Consider the following 22550-nt stretch of genomic DNA (forward strand, 5'->3'; position numbering starts at 1 on the left):
CAGCTAACAAAATATTTCACTTTTAACTAAAAACTTTAATTTTAATACAGATTTAATGTATTTAAAATGATTTTTCCATAGATACAGAGAATCCAAATATATGTTTCTAGATATCCACTTAGGCCTCGATCCTGCAAACACATACATGCTTAAATTTACTACTGCAAGTACTCTCATGGTAGGAAAGTGTTTGTAGGATTAGGTCAAATTTTGTACTGTGGAAGTAAATATAAAATAGGCCTCTACCTATGTACCTCATGAAAATGGAAAACCCATACCATAATAATAATGAAAGGTTTCACGAAAGCTTATGCTCTAATAAATTTGTTAGTCTCTAAGGTGCCACAAGTCCTCCATAATAATAATATAAACTTTAATTTTTAAGTATTGTTTCAGCTCCAGCTGTCCATTGTCATGGCTTGAATTTGCAATACAATATACTATCACTATTCAATGTCTGCAAACTGTATTCTTTGCATATTCAGACTATGTCTACACTACAGCCTATGTTGGCATAACTTACATCACTCAGGGTGAAAAAACCACCCCCATGAGTGACATAAATTATGCCAACATAAGCACTTGTGTGCACAGCACTATGTCGGCGGAAGAAGGTCTTCTGGAGTTCACAGAGGTGACTTTATTATGCAGATGGGAGAGCTCTCTCTCACATGTAGATATGCCCTAAATTCAAATTTTCTTATGCCTTGTTGTAATGTGAGTTAGCTATATATCCCTAGAATATATGCGCTAATGTGAAAAAAAAATACAAGAACCATAAGCTAGTGCAAAAGATATCTCACATATGGGGCAGGAGGAAGAGACTGACCAATCTGACCCTCCCTGTCCGGCGCTCTTCACACTCCATACCTGGCTAGGCCCCCAGGACAGACCTGCCTCTCCTGGTACCTGGCACCGCATCTTCCCGAGGCAACACGTGGGGGGAGGGATGCGGGGGTCACATGCCCTCTCCGCAGATTTCTGGTAGAGTTCACAACAGAACGTGGCACGCAGCACCCTTTTGGCACTGTACAGAAGGGAAGGGATGGGAGCTCCTTCCAGCTGCAGGGGAGTGGGGGGAAGGGATGACCTGGCTCATGGCTTTGCAGAGCTCATCTCTTCCCCCCCGCTCCCGCCCCGCTTCCCTGTGGCTGAAAGAAGCTTGTCCCTTCCTGCCCGCAGTGTCAAAAGGTAGCTAGCAACCTCCAGGCTGCTGCTGGCCACCGACATAACCCAGCTGCCTCCTGTCCCCTGGCTACAGCGTGGGCAGGAAGGGGTTAAGCCCTTTAGGATGCATTGTGCACCAGGGCCCAGGGGACCTGACTGCAGGGGCTTCAGCGAACCCAGCCAGAGAGATGGCTCAGCAGGAAAAGGTGCCTAGGAGACGGAGCAGCCCCGTGCTCCTGGGAGCAGGACCGGGGGGGGGGGCAGGTGAAGAGGGTGCTAAGCCCTTGCCTGGGGGGCTGCTGTGGACTCTGCAGGGTCGGGGCATGAACAGGCTGGAAATCACTTCCCTCCCCCCCCCCCCCCGCCCTCCATTCCAGAGCTTAGCTGAGGGGCAGAGAGGCTTCCCCATGCCAGTGCTGCGTGGGGCTTGGCTCCTCCTGGCCAGCGCCCTGGGCTGGAGGGTCTTGGGCTTTCCCAGGGTGCCAGCCCAGCCAGAGGCAATGGGGGAAGGAAGGAACCTGCCAGCCAGACTGTTGGTGAGCTGAGCACTCCGACCAGGGCTGGTTTGCCACACAGCGCTGGGAGCGAGACATGCCCCACCTAGGGGGATATGGAGGAGAAGTGCGGTTTGGGGGGTGAAGGGGCAAAGCAGGGAGAGGACATTGAGAGAGGGAGCACGTAAAAGGTCGATAGGTGGGCAGCAGAGGTGACACGTAGCTGGATGCTGCTTGGCGCCTGCCCGCACTCACCAGTCACTGCAGCTCACAGAGCGCAGCCAGTGCCAACCAGAAACGGGGTGGGGGACGGGGCCCTGCTGGCCGAGAGCTAGCGTGCTGCAGGGACTGTGCTGAGGTACCAGCAGGGGGAGTGGCCGCTCCCACACATTGCAGCTTTGCCCTGCCACCAGCCTTGCACACTCACCCGCATCGTCGGCCACTGGACCCCCACACTCACTGCTGGTGGGTCAGCAGGCAGCTGGTAAGCAGTTATCCGGCCAGCAGCAGCAGTACCCGCCAGTACTGATGATGCAGGGGTGCGGGGGACCGAAAATACGGGACAATTTGCCTGTTTTTAAGAAAAAGTTGGGACACCTGCAGGAGGGCTTAAATGCAGGACTGTCCCTTTAAAACGGGACATCTGGTCACCCTAATTATAATCCAAAATTGTTTTCCAATTAAATCTCAGTGTATGCCCTCAGCATCTGCTTAGATTAAATTTTACTGCAATATTCCCAACCAAACCCTTGTAGGGCTTCTTGAGATTAGGGTGCCTAGATGTAACAAGAATTCATGTTAAAAATCCTTGAGGCACTAAATTAGGTAAGTAGGTTATAAGTAGACCATCTCACAGCACCCTTTTTGCTATGTTGGTTTAATTCTTTTCTTATAAAATATTTCCATCTTACTTTCCAACACAAATAATTAAGGGTATCTGTAACAAGATAATGTTTGAATATCTCAGTATGAGGTAGGCAATGTCCTTGGCTCCTACTTACTATTTTAAAAAAAAAAAAGTATTTAAATAGGGTTACCATTCGTCCGGATTCCCCAGACATGTCCGGCTTTTTGAGCTAAAAATAGCATCCGGGGGGAATTTGTAAATGTCCGGACTCTTCCCCCGCCCCCCATGCAGAGCGTGCGCGGCTAACAGGGCAGCCGGCCGGATGGTGCCACTTACATGGGTCTCTGACAGCCAGAGAGAGCCCCTCCTCCTCTCCCCTGCAGCAGAGATCACTCCCTCCCTCCCTGCATTCGCAGTCTGGAGCTCCTCCCCCACTCCCCAGCGTGCCGGGAGGAACGGCTCAGGCCGTTCCTGAGCAAGCTCACAGAGACATTAGGTGAAGGCCAACAACAAGGGAGCAAGGGGGTCGGAGAAGGGGCAGGGAGGTTCTGGAGGAGGCAGTCAAGAGACGGGGGGGGTTGGGAGTTTGGGGGGGGGCTTTCTGGGGGTGAGGGTGTGGATAAGGTTTTGGGCAGTCAGGGTACAGGTAAGGGGTAGGGTGCTGGGGGGCATTTGGGGGGGTCTTAGGAGGGGGCAGTCAGGGGACAAGGAACAGGGAGGCTTAGGTAGGGGGTGGGGTTCTGGAGGGCAGTTAGGAGCAGGGGTCCCAGGAGGGGGCAGTCAGGGGACAAGGAGCGGGGGGTGTTTGGGAGTTCTGGGGGGGGGGGGCTGGCAGGGGTGGGGAGAGGGATCGGAGCAGTCAGGGGACAGGGAGGAGAGGGGTTTAGCTGGGTCGGGAGTTCTGGGAGGGGGCTGTCAGGGGGTGGAGAGTGGTTGGATGGGGTGTGGGAGACCCAGGGGTCTGTCTGGGGGTGGGGGTGTGGATAAGGGTTGGGGCAGTCAGGGTACAGGTAGGAGGTAGAGTCCTAGGGGGCCAGTTAGGATGGGGGGAGGGTCTCAGGAGGGGGCAGTCAGGGGACAAGAGGCAGGGAGGCTTAGGCTCTCTTAATGGCTCTCCATGCGTCTCTGGACCCTCTCAGCTGTCGGGCTTGGACGGAAACATTGCCTGAGGGTAGTGAGAGAATGGGTTATCGGTGAGGTGGGGGTGGGCGTGAGCCCGGTCAATAGGGGCAACCCCTACCAAGATCTGAGCCTTTTCTCACACGCCCGTTAGAGCTCGACATTATGCTGTTTGGGACCCCTCTTTGAGGAAAGCCTCTGGATTGCAAGTCCAACCGCTACCTCCTCGTGGTGAGAGTCGGTAACTGGCTTGGATAGCCAGGCGGATTGCGGAGGACGAACCCACATCCCACATTCAGTGGGGTGTGGGACGGGGTTGGGCAGCCCCATATGGTGCCACATGGATACCCCCCTGGTAAGGGTAGCCTCCCCCAGGTACGGGTTGACTCCCCCTGATAAGGATTAGATTCCCCCTGGTAAGGGTAGCCTCCCCCAGGCACGGGTTAGTTTCCCCCTGGAAAGGGTTAGTTTCCCCCTGAGAAGGGTAAATCTTTTAGCTATGGAAAAAAGTAATTTATATTTTTATACCGGATTGGCGCTGGACCGGGTTAATAATGCCCCCCGCTGTTGGCTTTGATGCCCCGGCCGACAGTGTTAAATATATTAGGGGTGTGATCAGGGTCGCTGGACCAATGGATAAAATGGTGTGGACTATAATGAAGTCTCATGAGAATGAGAGTGAGAATCAAGTCCTCCCAGTGGAGCATGGAGAGGAGGTAGAGGAGAATGTTTGTGATGATCGTGGTGAGGAGATTTTATCTATCTTACCGATGGTTTTTACAAGGGACACTTTTAATGATTTAACTATGGACAGTTTTAATCCAGATTTTAAGTATTTAAGTACATTTGATGATCCATATGTTAGGGAATCGGGATATCTTAATGCTCATTTAGTTAATGGGTCTAGTTTATTAAATAGTTTTAGACCAAGTACTGATTTTAATAGGGATCGTAATAAGGATCTTAACAGTACTGGTAGTAATATAAATATATTAGAAAGTAGTTCGTGGAAGGATGGGGTTTTTTATTTAGAGTATCCCGTTGATAGTTTTAATTGTCCAGTATGTCCCCAGATATTACCAACATTTGGTAAATGGGCCAAACACATTAATGTGGTTCATAAAAGTAAAGCCATACGAGTTGTATGTAGTAAATGTGGAAAATCTTCTCAATATCGTAATATAGCTTGCCACTACCCCAAGTGCATACCCAAGAAGGCGGATACCCCAATGAAGAGCCATACGTGCTCGGTCTGTGGGCTTGGTTTTCATACTAGATCTGGATTGAGCCAACACTGTAGACATAGACACCCTGCTGTGAGGAATGAGCAAAGAAAAGAAGATATGGCTGCTAAAAGTAAGATCAAAGAGGGATCGATTAGATCTCGTATATGGACCAAAGATGAGGTTGCGCAGCTTATACAGTTGGAAAGGAAATATATTGGGAAAAGGAATATAAATAAATGTATTGAGAGCGAGATGAGGACCAAAACGAATAAACAAATATCAGATAAAAAACGAGAATTAGCAAAGAAGAAGTTAGTGGTAACAGGAGATAGGGAGGAAGTGACTGAGGTAGAGGACAGAGTAAATATATTAGAAATTCCGCCCCCAAGAGAGAGGATTTTCCCACTAAAAGGACATCCAGAAGTGGATTTAGTGGAGAAAATATGTAAACGGGGAAAACAAAGTAGGGAGGGAAGAGAAATAATAAATAGTTTAGGGGAAATTGAAGGATTATTAAAGGAGGATTTAACAAAAGCTCTCAGATGGGCAATGTTGGAAAAATTATGTTATTCATTAGTAGAGGGAAAGGACCCTAAAAATGAAAGTCAAATAGAGTTGAGGAATAAAGGAAAAGGGAAGATGAGAAAGGAGGGGAGAAGGAAGCAATTTAATGCAAGTAGGAGATATGCTACAAAGAAAGCTAAGTATAAATTCTATCAACAATTATTTGATAAGGATAGAAGAAGATTGACTCGCATTATAATGGGAGAGCCAGATAAGGCTAAGTGTGCTATCCCTATGAAAGAAATTGAGGAATACTATGTAAATATTTTGGGAACAATTGGACATGGTAATATGATAGGGTGGCCATCATCCACAGAGAATGCGGATAATGATATATTAATGAGTCCGATCTCTGTGGATTAGATTAGAATAGCTTTAAGAGAAATAAGAAAAGATAGTGCTCCTGGCCCAGATAAAGTAAAAGTGAGCAATTTGTGGGATATTTTTAATTTAGACTCCTTAATACTTACAAAAATTTTTAATATATGGTTTCTAAATAGACAGGTACCAGATGAATTTAAGAAAAATAGAACTATTTTAATACCAAAGACACAAGATGAGGAGGAAATGAAGAAGTTAACATCTTGGAGACCATTGACAATTGGGTCAGTTTGGATTAGAATCTATACCAAAATATTAGCAAAAAGACTGGTGGAAACAGTTAAGATATGTAGTAGACAAAAAGGGTTTATATCCGCCCCTGGGTGTGAGGAAAATATTGCTATATTAGATAATTTGATTAAAGGGGCTAAACGAAATGGGAATGAAATTGCAATAGTGTTTGTAGATCTGGCTAAAGCATTTGATTCTGTGGGACACGGACATATAATAGCCGGGTTGAGAAGATTTGGTATAGATGAACATTTTATAGATATTATTAGGGACCTTTATGATAATTGCACAACTAGGGTATGGGTGGGTGATGAAGCTACTGAGTCTATTTTAATTAGGAGGGGGGTCAAGCAGGGTGACCCGTTGTCCCCAATTTTGTTTAATATTGCTATGGATCCCCTTTTAACTAGATTAGAAGTAGAAGGAAGTGGTTTTTATGTTAAGGGTAATAGTGTCACGTCATTGGCTTTTGCCGATGATGTGGCAATTTTAAGTAGCTCATATAAAGGAATGATCAAAAATTTGGGTATCTTAGAGGAGTTTTGTAAAAATACTAATCTCTCTGTTAATGTGAAGAAAACGAAAGGCTTTCATATTTTAACTAAACATAAAACCTATGTAGTTAATCCTAAGGATAATTGGCAGATAGGGTCAGAGGAGATTGAATATGTTCAACCAGGGGATTTTGAAAAATATTTAGGAGCTAGAATAGATCCCTGGATAGGTGTAGGGGGACCGGTACTTAAAGAAAAATTGAAAGATTGGAGTGAGAATTTAATTAAGGCCCCATTAAAACCGGCCCCAAAAATATTAATTTTACAGACATACATCTTACCGAAGCTATTTTATAATCTTCTTTTAATAGAACCCCCTTTTAATCTTTTAGATGATCTTGATGTGTTAGTTAGAAAAATAGTTAAAGAGATTTTACATTTACCTCAGTGTACCACAGATGGGATATTTTATTCTAGAGGTAGGGATGGTGGTTTAGCTCTCGCTAAATTTAGTGTGCAAATCCCAAATATGTTAATTCGTAAATGGAGGAGACATATTGTCTCGAGAGATGATTGGATGGACCTATCTTATCTATATGCAGGAGAAAATCTTGTGGATAAAATATTGTTATTTAGTGCAGTAACATCTCATCCCAAGAAATGGAGGGAAGAGGAATTTTTAAGATGGTCGGAACTGAGATGTCAGGGAATAGGGATAAAATATTTTTAAAATGATTTAATTAGTAATTCGATTTTTAGAAACTCTAGTAAAGTTAAATCGTCAGTGTATATCGCAGCATTGCAGCTTAGGGCAAATATTTATCCTACTAGGGAGACATTAGCAAGAGGAAGAGGAGGTGTGAATGCTCTTTCTAGATGGTGCGGTAAAGTGCGGGAGACTGTTCCCCATCTCTCAGGACAATGTTATAAGACTAAGAATGCTAGGATAAAAAGGCATAATAGAGTAGTGTCTGCAGTTGTAGATAAGGTTGGTAAATTAGGGTGGAAGGCAATAATAGAGCCCCATTTGAGAAATAGTAAGGGTGAGTTAAGAAAGCCGGATATTATATTTATAAAAGGAGATACAGCAGTGGTGGTTGATGTTACAGTGCAATGGGAGGATAATGCCGGAAGTTTGGAACAAGCCCACAGTGAGAAGGTGGCTTATTATCTTGAGTTAGAGGAAGAAATTAAAAACTTAACGGGAGGTAAAAATATCCACTTCTTTGGTTTTGTGCTTGGGGCGCGTGGCAAGTGGAGTGAAGGGAATAATGATTTGTTACAATTATTGGGAATGGACAGAAGTAAAAATTTTAAGGAGAGTATATGTAGACTTGTTTTATATTCCACTATTGGTATGATGGCTATATTCAGTGACAGGTAAAGATCCCGGAGTTTCCATTCCGTGTATCTTGCCAAAACTAAATTTTAGCTATTTTGGTTTCCATGCTCTAAATTTTCAAATTTTTAATATTGTTTTGAATATTAACATATTTAGTGTTATTTAATATCTGTCCTTCAATAGAATGGTTTTAATTATATAATAAATACTTATTAATGGATGAAATTCCAATTTAAATTATTAGTTTATTTTTTTTTTTTTAAACTACTGGATGTGGATGCGGACTGGCCGCGTATAGTAACCAGGAAAGGGCAGGTAGTCACGCCTGTACATAAATAGGGGGTGGAGTCCTGGGGGGCAGTTAGGGGACAAGGAGCAGGGGGAGGGTTGGGGGTTCTGAGGGGGGAAGGGGGAGGGACAGGGGTGGGGCTAGGGCAGGACAGGGGCGGGGCTCCTCCCCTCCTCTTTTTTGCTTGCTGAAATATGGTAACCCTAATTTAAAATGAAAATCAGCTTACCATTCTTTTCTAAGGTAATTTGAATTCTGGCTTGCACTTCTTACTGCAAGAGGTTCACAATCTTTCAGGAAAACTAAGATTTGGGGAAACCCCAGAGATATTTTGTGTCAGGTGAAAAATTGAAGTTTTGGCAGAACTCCAATGCAAAAAAACCCACTTGGTGCATGTTCAAACCCATAAAATGTTCACCAAGCCCCCTAAAAAATTGAAACCTGTTTTATACAGCTCTTTGGGCATAAAAAGTTGATGTTTGTTATGTTACCATAGTAGAAGCAACTGGCTGGCTTAGTTGGGAAGCAATGCCAGTTCTCCCTCATCTTTGCCTTCTACAAGTTTACAAAATCTATGTTTAAGTTTCAAAATTCTTTAATTTAAAAGCAGACCAGCCAATGGCATGGCAATAGTGCACTTAGAAAATCTCGGGCTTGGATAAGACCCTGTTTCTCTCATGCTTTCAGAAGGTAGAGGTCAGATGCATCATACCATAACCCCAGCTGCGTGGTGTGGCACTTTGTCCCCCACTAGTGGCACCTAGGCCAGCTAAAGATTGATGAGTCTGCTACAGCCTTGGCTAAGCAGCATGTGGCTTTTAGCTCATGCAGTAGAACGGGGTAGGCAAACTTTTTGGCCCAAGGGCCACATCTGGATATGGAAATTGTATGGTGGGCCATGAATGCTCATGAAATTGGAGGTTGGGGTGCAGGAGGGGGTGAGGGCTCCAGCGAGGGGTGAGAGCTCTGGGGTGCAGGAGGGTGGGTCTGAGGGATTCAGAAGGTAGGAGGAGGATCAGGGCTGGGGTAAGGGGTTGGGGCGCAGGCTCCGGGCAGCACTTACCTCAAGCAGCTTCCAGAAGCAGCAGCATGTCCCCCCTCTGGCTCCTACACGGAGGCACAGCCAGGCAGCTTTGCGCGCTGCTCCGTCCACAGGCACCACCCCTACAGCTCCCATTCGCCCCGTTGGCTGGCCAATGGGAGCTGCGGGGGAGGTGCTTGGGGCAAGGGCAGCGTGCGGAGCCCCTGTCAGCCCCTACACACAGGATCCTGAGGGGAGATGTGCCGCTGCTTCTGGGAGCTGCACGGAGCAAGCTCCCGAACCCGCTCCCTGGCAGGAGCTTGAGGGCCGGCTGAAAACATCTGAAGGGCCAGATGCGGCCCCTGGGCCATAGTTTGCCCAACCCTGCAGTAGAGGCTCATACACTAAGTTTCAGAAGTGCTAGGTTGAATCCTGCCCACTGATGATCATGGTCTGTTGGCGTTACAATATTATCAACTTGTTTAGAGAGAGAGAGAGATTCCTTTTCTGTTAGCGATCAGGCTCTATTAGCAAAAAAAAAAAAAAAAAAAGCAGAAGGCCCTCCCAAATAAATCCCTAAGTTTTTATGACACTTGAATTCCAAGAAGGCTATCTGCCAGCCTAAACAGACTAGTATTTTTGTTTTGATTTGTTTGTTTTAAATATATATATGTATTAGTTGAAAATATCTCTGCATCTTGTTTTCCTTATTGGTGAAAAAAAAAAAAATATGCATGTCCTCCTCCATTACCAACTTATATGATCTCAGTTACCAAGAATTTTACCAAGAGCTTAAAACAAACTTCAGATCCATAATAAAATATTTACATCCACTATTTTGCAAGTTTTAATTAACTTTTAATTCTGAAATCGTGAAATATTTGATTTTGACATTAGTCATTATGTATGTATTGACAGATTGTACCACACTTAAACCATTATCAAAACTATAAATGACAAATGCTTTGTATGCACCGTTTTTGTAGCCACGTCAGTCCCAGAATAAGAGAGAGACAAGGTTGATCCAATAAAAATATTACCTCACCCCACCTTGTCTCTCTAAATGCCTTATAGTGAGAGACTTAAAAAGATCAATCTATTTCATTTATCCAAGAGAAAGTTAAGAGGTCATTGGGGAGAGATTTCTGATAGTAAATGTCTCCTTTATTTAGGAAAAAAGGTATAACAAGATCTAATGTTTGGAACCTGAAGCTACGCAAATTCAGGCAAGAAATAACGTACAATTTTTAACACTAAGGGGAATTATCCTTAGAACAACTTACCTAGGGATGTTGTGGATTCTCCATTACCTGAAGCCCTTAAATCTAGATTTGATGTCTTTCTAAAAAGCTATGATCCAACTCAAACAGAAGTTATGGTTCTGATGAAAAAATTATTGGGTGAGGTTCAATGTCCTGTGTTATGCAAGAGATCAGACTAGATTATTATAATGTTTCCTGCTGACCGTAAAAATTGATTACCAATAATCTATGTAATTCAGTACTTTTAATCAAAATCCAATATTCTAAAAGATCTTCAGTTCCTTGCAGCTAGTTCCTAGTTCCAAACATTTCCATTATGTAAAAAGTGTAAAATATTGACCTAATTTAGAGCTACACAACAAAACTAATATGAACCAAACTGTCTCCTAGAAGTCTATAAAATCTTATTTTTATTTCATGTACAAATTGTTTTTGTTTTGTTGAACTAACCATTAAATTCAAGTCATATTATCAACTTAATATACACATTTGGCAGTCTCTAACAAACAAAAATGAAATCAGTCATGTTTTAAGCACAACAGTTCGCAATCTGACCTTACAGTAACAAAAAACAGATGCACGTTGTTCTGAATATTTGTCTTAATTTATTGCTACAAAGTTTTTTTAAAAATACAGAAAGAGTTTCCTCCAGCTTCTTACTGATAATCAAGCTTTTATTTAACCTGTTAAAACTCAAATATCATACAAACAGTCTGAAAAGTTCTTTTGTAAAGATTCACCATCCAATCCCATTGATTAAGGACTAAGAAAGGAGAACTCCAGGGAAATCCTGACTTGACATTCCTGATATTGCAAAAAGATCTCTCTTCATAAAAATGTTGTTGAAGCTGTATTGGTCCCAGGATATGAGAGAGACAAGGCAGGTGAGGTAATATCTTTCATCAACAGACACTGGTCCAATAAAACAGATAAGCTGTCGAGCTATTCGGAGCTCTTCTTTAGGTCTGGGCAGCTGGTCTCTTTCACCAACAAAAGTTGGTCCAATAAAAGATATTACCTTACCCACTTTGTCTCTATCTTCTTAAAAAACAATGAACCCATGTGAATGGAGACTGGCTAAATCAGTAGATCCACAATGAAATCAGTGGAGTTAAATCGTTATAAAACTGGATCTGATTCTACTCTTGGCCAAACTTATTTTTAAGTTGGGAGTGGCAACATGAATTGTTTTAGCTTACATTCCCATTAACTTTTTTGTATTTGCATATTCCAACAGTGCTAGATGATAGATTGTCAATTCTATTTTGTCCAAAGATGGGATAATTTTCAGATTAATTTTTATTGCCACTAGGAACAGCCAAAACACCATTATATCACAGACTCAGAATGCAATCCCTTAATTTTTTGCTTGACTTTTTCTTCTGTATCTTGATGGATTCTCTTCCAATGTCCATGTTTTCCCTGAGACTGGTTTTCTTCCTATAATTTTTCATCCACTTAATTTTTTCTTCTAAAATGCACTTCCTTCATAACAATGTTTGGGTTTTGTGGCCTTTTTTTGTTCTCTTCTTACCCTATATTTCTCTTCCCCATTCTTGGTCCTCCTTCTCCTCCATTTCTAGACACTTGGTCTTTTGGGGATGAGGCTTGGCCATGTTATTTTTCTAAATATGATGTTGAGTGTGTTTTGGAAAGTGAAATGAGAGTCAATTTGCAGGCATAACCCTGCAAATGCAGATGAGCGACACACATGCGTAAGTATTAGAGGGGTAGCCGTGTTAGTTTGAATCTGTAAAAAGCAACAGAGGGTCCTGTGGCACCTTTAAGACTAACAGAAGTATTGGGAGCATAAGCTTTCGTGGGTAAGAACCTCACTTCTTCAGATGCATCTGAAGAAGTGAGGTTCTTACCCACGAAAGCTTATGCTCCCAATACTTCTGTTAGTCTTAAAGGTGCCACAGGACCCTCTGTTGCTTTTTACACATGCATAAATATCTGATTTTTTAAAAAAGGACACATATACATGTAAGTGCATACTAACACATCCCTATCCCTCTCCAGGAAAAATGTTTATTTTCACATTTGCAACTTGATCAAGGCCTCTTGCTCATTAACAAATATTTCCTCTTCCAAAGTGTCCTCCTTTGCACAGCATTTAACAGTTCCTTTGCCTCTTCACTCAAGGTGACAACGTTTTATTTACTTACAAAGGCCATTAGCAGAGACATTTATACAATATTAACATTGACATATTTGGCATCTTTTCCATATTATTTGGACTGAGGTAAAATTTTAAATGTTAACCTTATTCTTCTGTGGTCAGTAAGTGCCCAGTGTGAAACTCTCAGTTGAAATAATTGTAAAACAGGAGAAAATCATTTTCAAGGAAAATGAAGTTAGATTTAATGCTCCAGTTTCATTACTGGTATAACTGCACTGAGTGAGGGATGGATATAGATCAGTATATTTAATATTGATTCTAAATTAGATCACAGAAGTATGAATGTAGTATCAATACCACTGACATTTTTTGTTACAGTATAGCACGGATAATTGGAGACAGACTGTTTTTTCTTTCCAGTGCTTTTATTCATATACACTATTTGGCAAGGTACTTTTAAACACTATAAATCAAAGAATCAGAGCTCTTTTCCAAGAACATATTGCCAAATGTATTCTGTAGCTGAATTCTCATTCTTGGAGATTGCAAAGCATACACACAAACATAATATTTCATTTAAAAACTGAGCTAGTGATATTTGGATCCCTCTTTTATACTTAAGGTGAAGAGCAGAGCATGAACCAAATCCTTCACTGATCTTAAGCTAAGCATTGAACAGAATTTTGCTTAGGGCAGGTCTACATTGCAGACTTATATCAGCATAACTACTTTGCTATAGGATGTGAAAAATCCATACCTCTGCGCAACAGTTATACGAGCTAACCCCCAAGTAGACAGCGCCACGTCAATGCTACCGCCTCTCAGGAAGCTGGATTAACTATGACAATGGTAAAAGCTCTATTATCACCATAGTAGCATCTTCACTAAAGTGCTACAGCAGCACTGCACATTGTACATGAAGGCAGGCTCTCTTGAGCATAACCAAATTCCACCTCTTCCCAAAAAAGGTAATCACCACTTCAGGTTTCAATGAATAAGATGTATAGTTATGATAAAGATAAATGTATGACTCACAAAAAATTATGGTAGATTGTACAAGTAATTCTAAGCAAAAAGCATTTCTACATTGACATTTATGAAAATCTGATCTTGCACACCTGACAAACTGATTTAAATATATTATTTATTTTAAATCATTTTTGCTGATAACAAGCATGTTATCTCTGGAGACACAAATCCACAGTTTGAGAACTGCAAAACTAAGCATCTCTGATGGTATCTTCTAGACTGAGCACTCAGTCCCATTGGGTAGACAGAAAGATTAACCTAAACAATCTATACAGACGCCCCTGGAACCCCATAAGATTGGATCCTTAATCCATGAACTATTGAAACTCATTTACAAAACTTTTCTTAAACATTACATGAATATGTGATCCCTATTCCATTATGAGATAGTTTTAATTCTAGTTCAAAGATATCTTTAGATATGTTTTTTCCACAAAAAACATTTTATAAAAAAAACTATTTAAAGTAAAAAAATCCATTTTTTTTATTTAAAAAAAAATCATTGATTTTTATCCACTCCGGACAATATACATATTAATACTTAGCAAAAACAATTATGTAGAGTACCATCATATACTTAACTCGTTATGAGAAGACACAATTTACAGCTACTGGGGAAAAAAGAGTCATCTGAAATAAATGTCATCTACACAAGATACTGCTGTGTACTAGACTTGAAAATTATGCTGCTTAAGCCTGTTGCCATTTCCAAGAATGTCATATTTATTAGTTATTTACAAAAAGGAAAAAGCTGCTCGGATACAGCTTCCTGCATTTGAAGATCTAAGATATAGCACGCAGATTGTTGTAACATATCTTGCTAGTTTTACTGTGAAAACAATCCCACAGAGGGTAAAATTAGAAGCCTGATTAAAGGAGACACTATAGCAAAATGTTTTAGACAGCATTTTGGAATACCAAACAATGTAGAGAGACAAGGGGGTGAGGTAATATATTTTACTGGACCAACTTCTGTTGGTGAAAGAGACAAACTTTAGAGATACACAGAGATCTTTTTCAAGTCTCAGTGAAACAAAGTATATATTGTACTTGGAGCATACCCAGTATTACAATTCCATGGAATTTTAAAAGTTAGCTACATATTTAAGACAAGCCCATATGGTGACCTTTATGGGTATTGTTTCCAATTACAGTGGTTCCTTTATTTAATTAACTGTGCCTATTAAATTTCTAAAATGATGAACATTTTCAAATGCAAGTCCCTAAATCCATATTTAAGCATCTAAATAAACGTGATTTGATTTTCAGGCATTACTAACCTGTGGCCAACTGAACTGAAGATCTAGATATATATGGATTCCAGATTCTTCAAGAAATTCATTTACATTAAGTTAAAGAAAAAAAGTGGAATAATAGATATGTGAAATTATGGTGAGAGTGAGCAAGTGGTGCCACTCATTACTAAAATAACCAAAAAAATCTTCCCTTCCTTTTTCAAACTTGCAACAGTCAGACCAACACTGAAGAAACCCACACTGGAGGCAACAGTTCTAGTTAACCACCAATCAGTATCAAACCTCAGAGGAGGTTAAAGCAGGTTCAGAGACAATAGCTAGGGCCCTACCAAATTCATGGACATGAAAAACGCATCACGTACGTGAAATCTGGTCTCCCCCTGTGAAATGTGGACTTTTATGTGCTTTTGCCCTATATTATACAGATTTCATGGGGGAGGATCAGTGTTTCTCAAATTGGGGGTCCTGACCCAAAAGGGAGTTGCAGGGGGGTCACAAATTTATTTTAGGGAGGTTGCGGTATTGCCACCCTTAGTTCTGCATTGCCTTCAGACGTGGGTGGCTGGAGAGCTGCAGCTGTTGGCTAAGTGCCCAGCTCTGAAGGCAGCACCCCACAAGCAGCAGTGCAGAAGTAAGGGTGGCAATACCATACTATGCCACCCTTTACTTCTGCACTGTTGCCTTCAGAGTTGGATGGACAGAGTACGTTGGCTGCTGACTGAGGGTCAAGCTCTGCAGGTAGCAGTAGAGAAGTAAGGGTGGCAATACCTTACCATGCCTTCTGCAATACCTTCTGCGCTGGTGCTGGCGGTGGCTCTGCCGGCCAGCAGCCACCACTCTCAGCTGCCCCCCTACAATAACCTTGTGATCCCCCCCCACAACTCCTTTTTGGGTTAGGACCCGTGCAATTACAACTCAGTGAAATTTAGGATTTAAATAGCTGAAATCATGACATTTATGATTTTTAAAATCCTATGACTGTGAAATTGACCAAAATGGACAGTGAATTTCCTAGGGCCCTAACAATAGCCAAAGGCCAACTATAAACTCACCTAAATTAAGCAAATATCCTCGACCTGGCACAATCTCAAACCAGGCTAGGGCATGGGACAGAAACCAATTTTGCAGCACTGTTGGATGATATCCTGCTGTCAATGGATAGTGGACAGGTATCCATTCTCATCCTGATAGGCCTCTCTGCAGTATTTGACATAAGATACTACCTTTGGAGAGGTGGCATGGGTTCAAGGAACTGCACTAAAATGGTTTAAGTCCTCTCCACAGGGACACACCCAAAGCATTGTATTGTAAAACTGCACTTCCACCACTGGACACATCACTTGTAGAGTTCCACAAAGATCAGTTGTCTCCCCAGGTTGACTCGTGTCAGCATTGTGCAGATAATGCACAGTTCCACTTCTCCATCACATACAATTATACCACTACTAGCAAAATCTTCCAGTGTTTAGACAAAATCAGTTTATAATTGAAAAACAACTGATTGAAGCTGATCCCAAGCAAGACAGAGATAATGCTCGGGAGGGGACACAGCAAAAGAAAGCACTTTGAGGAGTTTTCAGCCATGGTACAGTCTCCTTTGGTTGAAGACACATTCCAACAATTGATCAACTCAGTCTGTAGTTTGGGAGTGCTCCTAGATTCTTCACTGATGATAAATTCTCCTGTAGTAGCATCCAGAAGCAGCATAGCAACTTTCCATTATCTGGGGTGGGCTAGGAGACCCTATACTATTGTGGTAGACAATGACCCAGCCTCAATTATATACACCTTTGTTACCTCCCATCTGGGCAACACAATGCAATGTATCTGGGCATGAAGCCATCAGCCCTTGGGAAACTCTTCCTAGTAGAGAATGCTGCAGCATGTCTTCTCAATAATCCAGGCTACTGCAAGCACATTGAACCTGTCTTCTATTCTCTACATTGGATTTCTATAAAATATTAATTCAAGCTCAAGATCTCTGTCCTACTCTTTAGGGCACTCAATGACCTAGACTCATGATATCTAAAAGACTGCCTAAAGACCCAAGATGAAGACCATAGTCAACAACTCTACCCCTCAGCCACGATAGAATTTTCTAGCATAAGACTAAATCTCATCTGTGCAGGAGACAAGAGTTTGCTCGGGAGTCAGCCCAAGACTGTGGAATGAACTCCCACAGAAACTTAAGATCACCATAAATCTCACCAGCTTCCACTCCAAGTGCAAGTAGGGTAACCAGGTGTCCGGTTGCCAACCACCTGCCCCAGCCCAGTGAAAGCGAATGAGGGTAGGATAGAACAAGCCACCGAGGGAGGGGGAATGTAGCGAGCGGGAAGCAGGGCCTGAGGGAAGGGGCGGGGCTAGGGTGTTTTGTTTTGTGCATTTAGAAAGTTGGCAACCCTAAGTGCAAGGCACATTTCTTTGATCTTGCCTTCTAACACATAGCAAGGTGTACACCTACCAAAACAGTACATTACACACACAATTTTCCTTCTGGGAAGAAGGGGATTGAAAGTATTAACCACATCGGTTAGATGTTGGTCATGTCACTCAATGCACTAATGGAAGAGCTTAGAAACTACAGAAATGAGGAAGTTATAAGAATCTATATAAAATATAAAGAATAGCTTGTTTACCTTGTCAAATTCTGGAAAAGGCTTATTATTCTTCCTGGTACAATTACATTAGAGTTATAAACCTCATTTCATTCCCCCACCCCACAGGTAACATGGGGCACGGAGAGTTGGATAGGGGGCCCCAGGGGGGCTGTCAGGGGGTGGGGAACAGGGGAGATTGGATAGGGGCGGGGTGGTCAGGGGCAGGGCCGGCTCCAGGCACCAGCGGAGGAAGCACGTGCCTGGGGCGGCACATGCTAAGGGGCGGCATTCCGTCCATTCTTGGGGTGGCACAGTCTGGGCGGCTTTTTTTTTTTTTTGCGCTTCGGCAGTTCGGGCAGCAGTCCAAGCAGCTTTTTTTTTTTTGGCTTGGGGCAGCAAAAGTGGTAGAGCCGGCCCTGGTCAGGGGGTGGGGAGCAGAGGGGATTGGATGGGGGACAGGCATCCTGGGGGGATGGTCAGGGGGAATAGAGCAAGTGTGTTTGGATAGGATGTGGGAGTCCCGGGGGCAGTCAGGGGTGGGGAGCAGGGGGGGTTGGATGGGGGTGAGGGTTCCGGGGGGGCCTCCCCCAGCCTTCCCTACCTGCCCCTCCATACAATTTCTGCATCCGATGTGGCCCATCCAAAAAGTTTGCCCACGCATGACTTATATCATAAGTGGGAAAAAAAAGGTGCACATCCAAGGTCTCCACATTATTGAGAAGATATCCATCTGCCAGGTTTACTGGTTGACAGAGGCCCACATCAGAATACCCCCATAGCCCAGCGCATAGGGCACTCACTAGGTGGGGAGTTTCTGTTCAAATCCTTTTTCCTCATCAGGGAAAGGAGGGAATTGAACTGGGGTCTCTCACATCCTGGGTGAGTACCCTAACCACTGGGTTACTAGCAATAAGGGAATCCTCCTTTTCTTCCTTCCCCTGCCCCGCACCCGTTTTGTGTGGCGTTAGGCATGCTCCCAGCACACTTACCAGATTGGACCCCCTAAGCAAGACAGGTGCTGTTCCGCCTATCTACCCAGAGTTTGTGGACTGCCCTGGGGCTTAGGCATCAGATAGGCGTCCGAATACCTAGAGCAAGACTGCATTACACATGCCCAGAGGTGGAAATACAGGCACCTAGGGAACTTTTACTGAGGAAATTTAGGCGCCGAGGGAGTTTAAAACCCTCAGGGTTAGGTGGCAGCCAAACGGGGCATATGTGGATCAGAGTAGTGCATAAATATCGGACATAGGCACCTAAAACTGGGGTTTAGGCACTTAAGTCTCTTTTGTGGATCTGGGCCATGGTGACCAGAAACAATCCATTCAAATCACTAATTGCAAGATATTTCCTTTGTTTAATAAATCAGTTTTAAATGCAAAGTGTGTTTTGATAAACTTAGTTTTATTTAACTTAAATGTGGAAAAAACCTAACTAATAAAGAAAAATTTTAAAATGCTTTGTTTGTGCGTTTTAAATCCAATTTCCATCCAAATGCAGCTTGACACAAATCTTAAGTAAAAAATTGATCATCTAGTAAATAAGAGTCATTCATAACTTTCTAACAAAATATAAAAATTAAGAATCTGGATGAAGAGGGTAAACTATATAACTGTTTATATAAATGGATATAGCTATACTGTATACTTCTGATTCACAAAAAGTATCAAATTTAGTGTAAAGACTACTAGTTAATTTCAGACCTTACCGAGGGCCTCTTGGTTTGCAGGAAAAGTTCCTGCATACGTTCCTTTGTACTTTAGAACCATTAAAGTTTTTTTATTATTATTATTTAAAGTTCAACTCTATACTATTGGCTGTCTGTTAAACAGTCCTCCCGGTAGGAGTTGGTAGTCTCAGTCCATTATGTCTTATGCAGCCACAATTACATAATAAACCATCACCACAACTGGCAACATTTTTGACAGTGTCCCACAAATTCTCCATTTGCTCTTCTCCCCTCCACTAATCATCATCTATATAGCACATAGGTTGTAGAATCCCCTCCCATGGGAGAGTCTTTTTCTAGTAAAATGTTGCTACTCATCTGAAAATGTTATTGCACATGTATAACACAAATCTTCATTCACAGTAAAGCGTTTCAGCCAGAAAACCCAATAGAAATCCTGCCTAGCCCTGAAAAGCCAAAGAGGTCCTCTTCATTCAGGGTTGGTTGAAGTGGGGGGGGGGGGGGCAGAAAAGGGAGGGGGTTGTTTTGCCTAAAAGTGGCCTCTACCAGAGGCATTTTAGAGTTCATACTAATTATAGCTTTCTTAAAGTAAGGGGGTGTTTGTTTGTCTTGGTTATTCAGATTTTTTACATGAATGCTGTTACTCTATTTCATTTGTGGAACATTTGAAGTCCTTTATCATCACTCTTTGGATTGGTTTGTTTGTTTAATCACCTTTCATTTCAGCTGATCCCAAAATACCTCACTCAAGACTGTAGATGTAGATTCACAACAGAAAATATGTGGAATCTTTGTATCCAAGATGGACCAACACTAAAAAAAGGACTCTTCATCTAACTAACATGGATTTTTACTGATAAGTCAATTCATGCAATGAAACTAGAGAAACATTAGTTTATATCAATCTATCCCCATTTTGCCATATGACTAAATAACTTTGTGTGTTTTAACACAAACCTACATTAAAAGTGATTGCAAAATGAAAACAAATAATACTCACAACTGGCCAAATGGATACAACCCTATGCAGTATTTTGAAGACCTAATCTAGACTTGATACAAGAGGCTTAATTTATCACATCTACCTCTGACAGCTACTCTGAGTTTTGTCCCCTTTACACTTTGGAAACAACTGTACTGCTTATCATGCCAATAAAGTTCTTTTGATCTGAATTGTGCAATTGTACATGTTTATTAGAACAAATACAGTCACAAAAGGAAAAGCAAAAAATGAGAAATAATGTACTCAAATGAAAGTTAAATATCTTTTTCCTTGTCATCTATCAAAGGTCAAAACCTACTTCAGCATTTGATAGGGGGAACAGTATGCAATTGTGATAGGTGGCAGGGGCACTTATACTTCCTCACTAACATCTCCTGAACCAAGCATAGGAGCAGAGCCAGGGTGCTAGGAAAATAACTATGTTGGAACAGAGAATTTGTAGGGGAGCAATCAGTATTTGAACTTTCTACCAGCATCTACCTTTTTCAGCGCCTGCCTGGGATGGGTGCTTCCTACCCTGTGTGCCAAAAATATGTCTGCTCTGCTTGATGGCAATACTATTATGTAGCAATAGCCTCATTTGCTCAATGGGTAAACTGAGGCATTGGGAGGTGAAGTGACTTGCACAGGTTCATAAAGGGACAGGGGGCACCGCAGGGAGCTGAGCCTATATTAAGAGTCTCCTGGACAACAGCGGCGTTATCTAAGGCAGAGGAAGTATCAGCTGATCCGCAGGAACTTGGAAGTATCAGAGTTTGTTGCCAAGTGCTGAGTCTACAAGACAACCGCCGCTGTCCCCACCCTGCCGGTGCCCCCCACGGCAGCGAGGACCCGGGCTGGAGGCTGGGGTCGGGGTCAGGCTCAGCTCCCGCCGCTTTCCCAGTCGCTGTGGTGTGACAGGTGCCGGCGACCCCCGCGGAGCAGCGGGCCCGAGGGGCTGGGGAGGCGCCCAGGGAGAAATGTCCCCCGGTTACGCGCCCAGAGCTGGGGGCGGCGAGGACTAACCACCGCCCCCCCCCCGCCCTTCCTCAGCAGCGGCCCGCCCGGCCCAGGCGCCCCCGCCCACCTGCCCCGGTACCTTGTTGAGATGGGGGTTGCGGGTCACCTCGTAGCCCCGCTTCATGGTGAGCTCTGCGGGCTGGGCCGGTCACTCCTGCAGCCGCTGCCAAGGCGAGTGTCCGCCGGGATGGTACCGCGGGGGCGGGGAGGAGGAAGCGCCCTGACACGCCGCCGCCTCCAAGCCGGGGTCACCGGGGCACGAGCGCCGCTGAGTCAGCGGAGGAACCGCTCAGCGGCGGGAGCGGCGGGGGGCGGGTCAGCGCCCGCAGCGTTTCACCGCGCGACTGCGCCGACTGGAGGGAGCCGAGGCCGGGTGGGAGCGGGAGCTGCCAGGGAAGCGGCTGGGGAGGGGGACAGTGGGGGGCAGGCCATGGATCTGGGGGAGATTTGGCTGGTGATGGAGGTGCTGAGGGAGTTGGGAAGTGAGGCTGGGGGGTGTGTCCTGAGGGAACTTGGATGGAGAGGGTGAGGGGTGTGTCCTGAGGGGGAGGGACTGGCCATGTGATGGAGGGGATGAGGGATTAGTGGTGGGTGAATGAGGGGTGTGTGTTTGGGAGGTTGGGATTGGCCATATGATGGGGGGGGGTGAGGGGATGAGGGGTGTATGCTTGGGAGGAGGGCTCAGCCATGTGATGGATGGGTGAGAGAATTAGGGGAGGGGGAATGAGAGGTGTTTATGCTGTGCAGGGAGGCATTTGGAGGTGTAGTAAGGGTTCAGGAAGATGTGAAGACTTGAGGGACAAGGGAATAGGCAAAATATAGGCAGGGAGGTATACTCTTACACTCTCCTACAATAGCTTTCGTGTGCCATCCCTCCTTTTTGGATGTTCTGTGGGCTTCTCATGAAATATTACTTGGGAGACTTGCAGTTGCCAGTCTAATCATGTTTTGTTCAGTGATATGCTTTATATCAGATTAATGTCATTATGTCACATTATGAAAGTGTGTCATTTTTAGGTAAATCAAATGCTTTAAACTTTTATTTTTCATCTAAAGTCTGAGCTTGTTTTTAAAACAGAAGAGTCAATCAATCATTTTAACATAATTATTCGGCATTCACATTTCATTACATAATTCCATTGTATCAACTCCCCTGTTTTTCTGACAGCCCATCCAAATTCATCTTTATTACATGCCAATTGAAAATTAAGGTTTAATGTTTCATGAAGTGTCTTATGTTGTGCTATTCGTTTTCTGTGAAGCAGAGTATAATGAAAACCACCAAATTTTCAGTGATCTTAATGATAGTGTCCTGAGACAATATGGGCACATCCTTGAAGTCAAATCCAGGTAGGCTGTCAGTGGAGCTCTTCATGGGTGTAGGCGACTGCCTGAACAGATTCAGTTGCAGGAG

The 22550-nt window shown here is 43.4% G+C and overlaps 1 protein-coding gene across 2 annotated transcripts in view; it reads right to left on the reverse strand.

Moving 5' to 3' along the window:
- Window positions 1-21629, reverse strand: part of ME1 (malic enzyme 1) — a 387310-nt gene extending 365681 nt beyond the window's left edge. The window contains exon 1 of one of the 2 annotated variants that reach the window (XM_065588152.1): window positions 21216-21629. In XM_065588152.1, the coding sequence (XP_065444224.1) occupies window positions 21216-21260 (45 nt within the window). In that variant the 5' untranslated portion in view covers window positions 21261-21629. The remainder of the gene's footprint in view (window positions 1-21215) is intronic. The other variant, XM_005299590.5, reaches the window with a different exon arrangement.
- Window positions 21630-22550: the final 921 nt, after the last annotated feature.

The sequence above is a fragment of the Chrysemys picta genome, chromosome 3 (assembly GCF_011386835.1).
Source record: "Chrysemys picta bellii isolate R12L10 chromosome 3, ASM1138683v2, whole genome shotgun sequence".
Lineage (NCBI taxonomy): Eukaryota > Metazoa > Chordata > Testudines > Emydidae > Chrysemys > Chrysemys picta.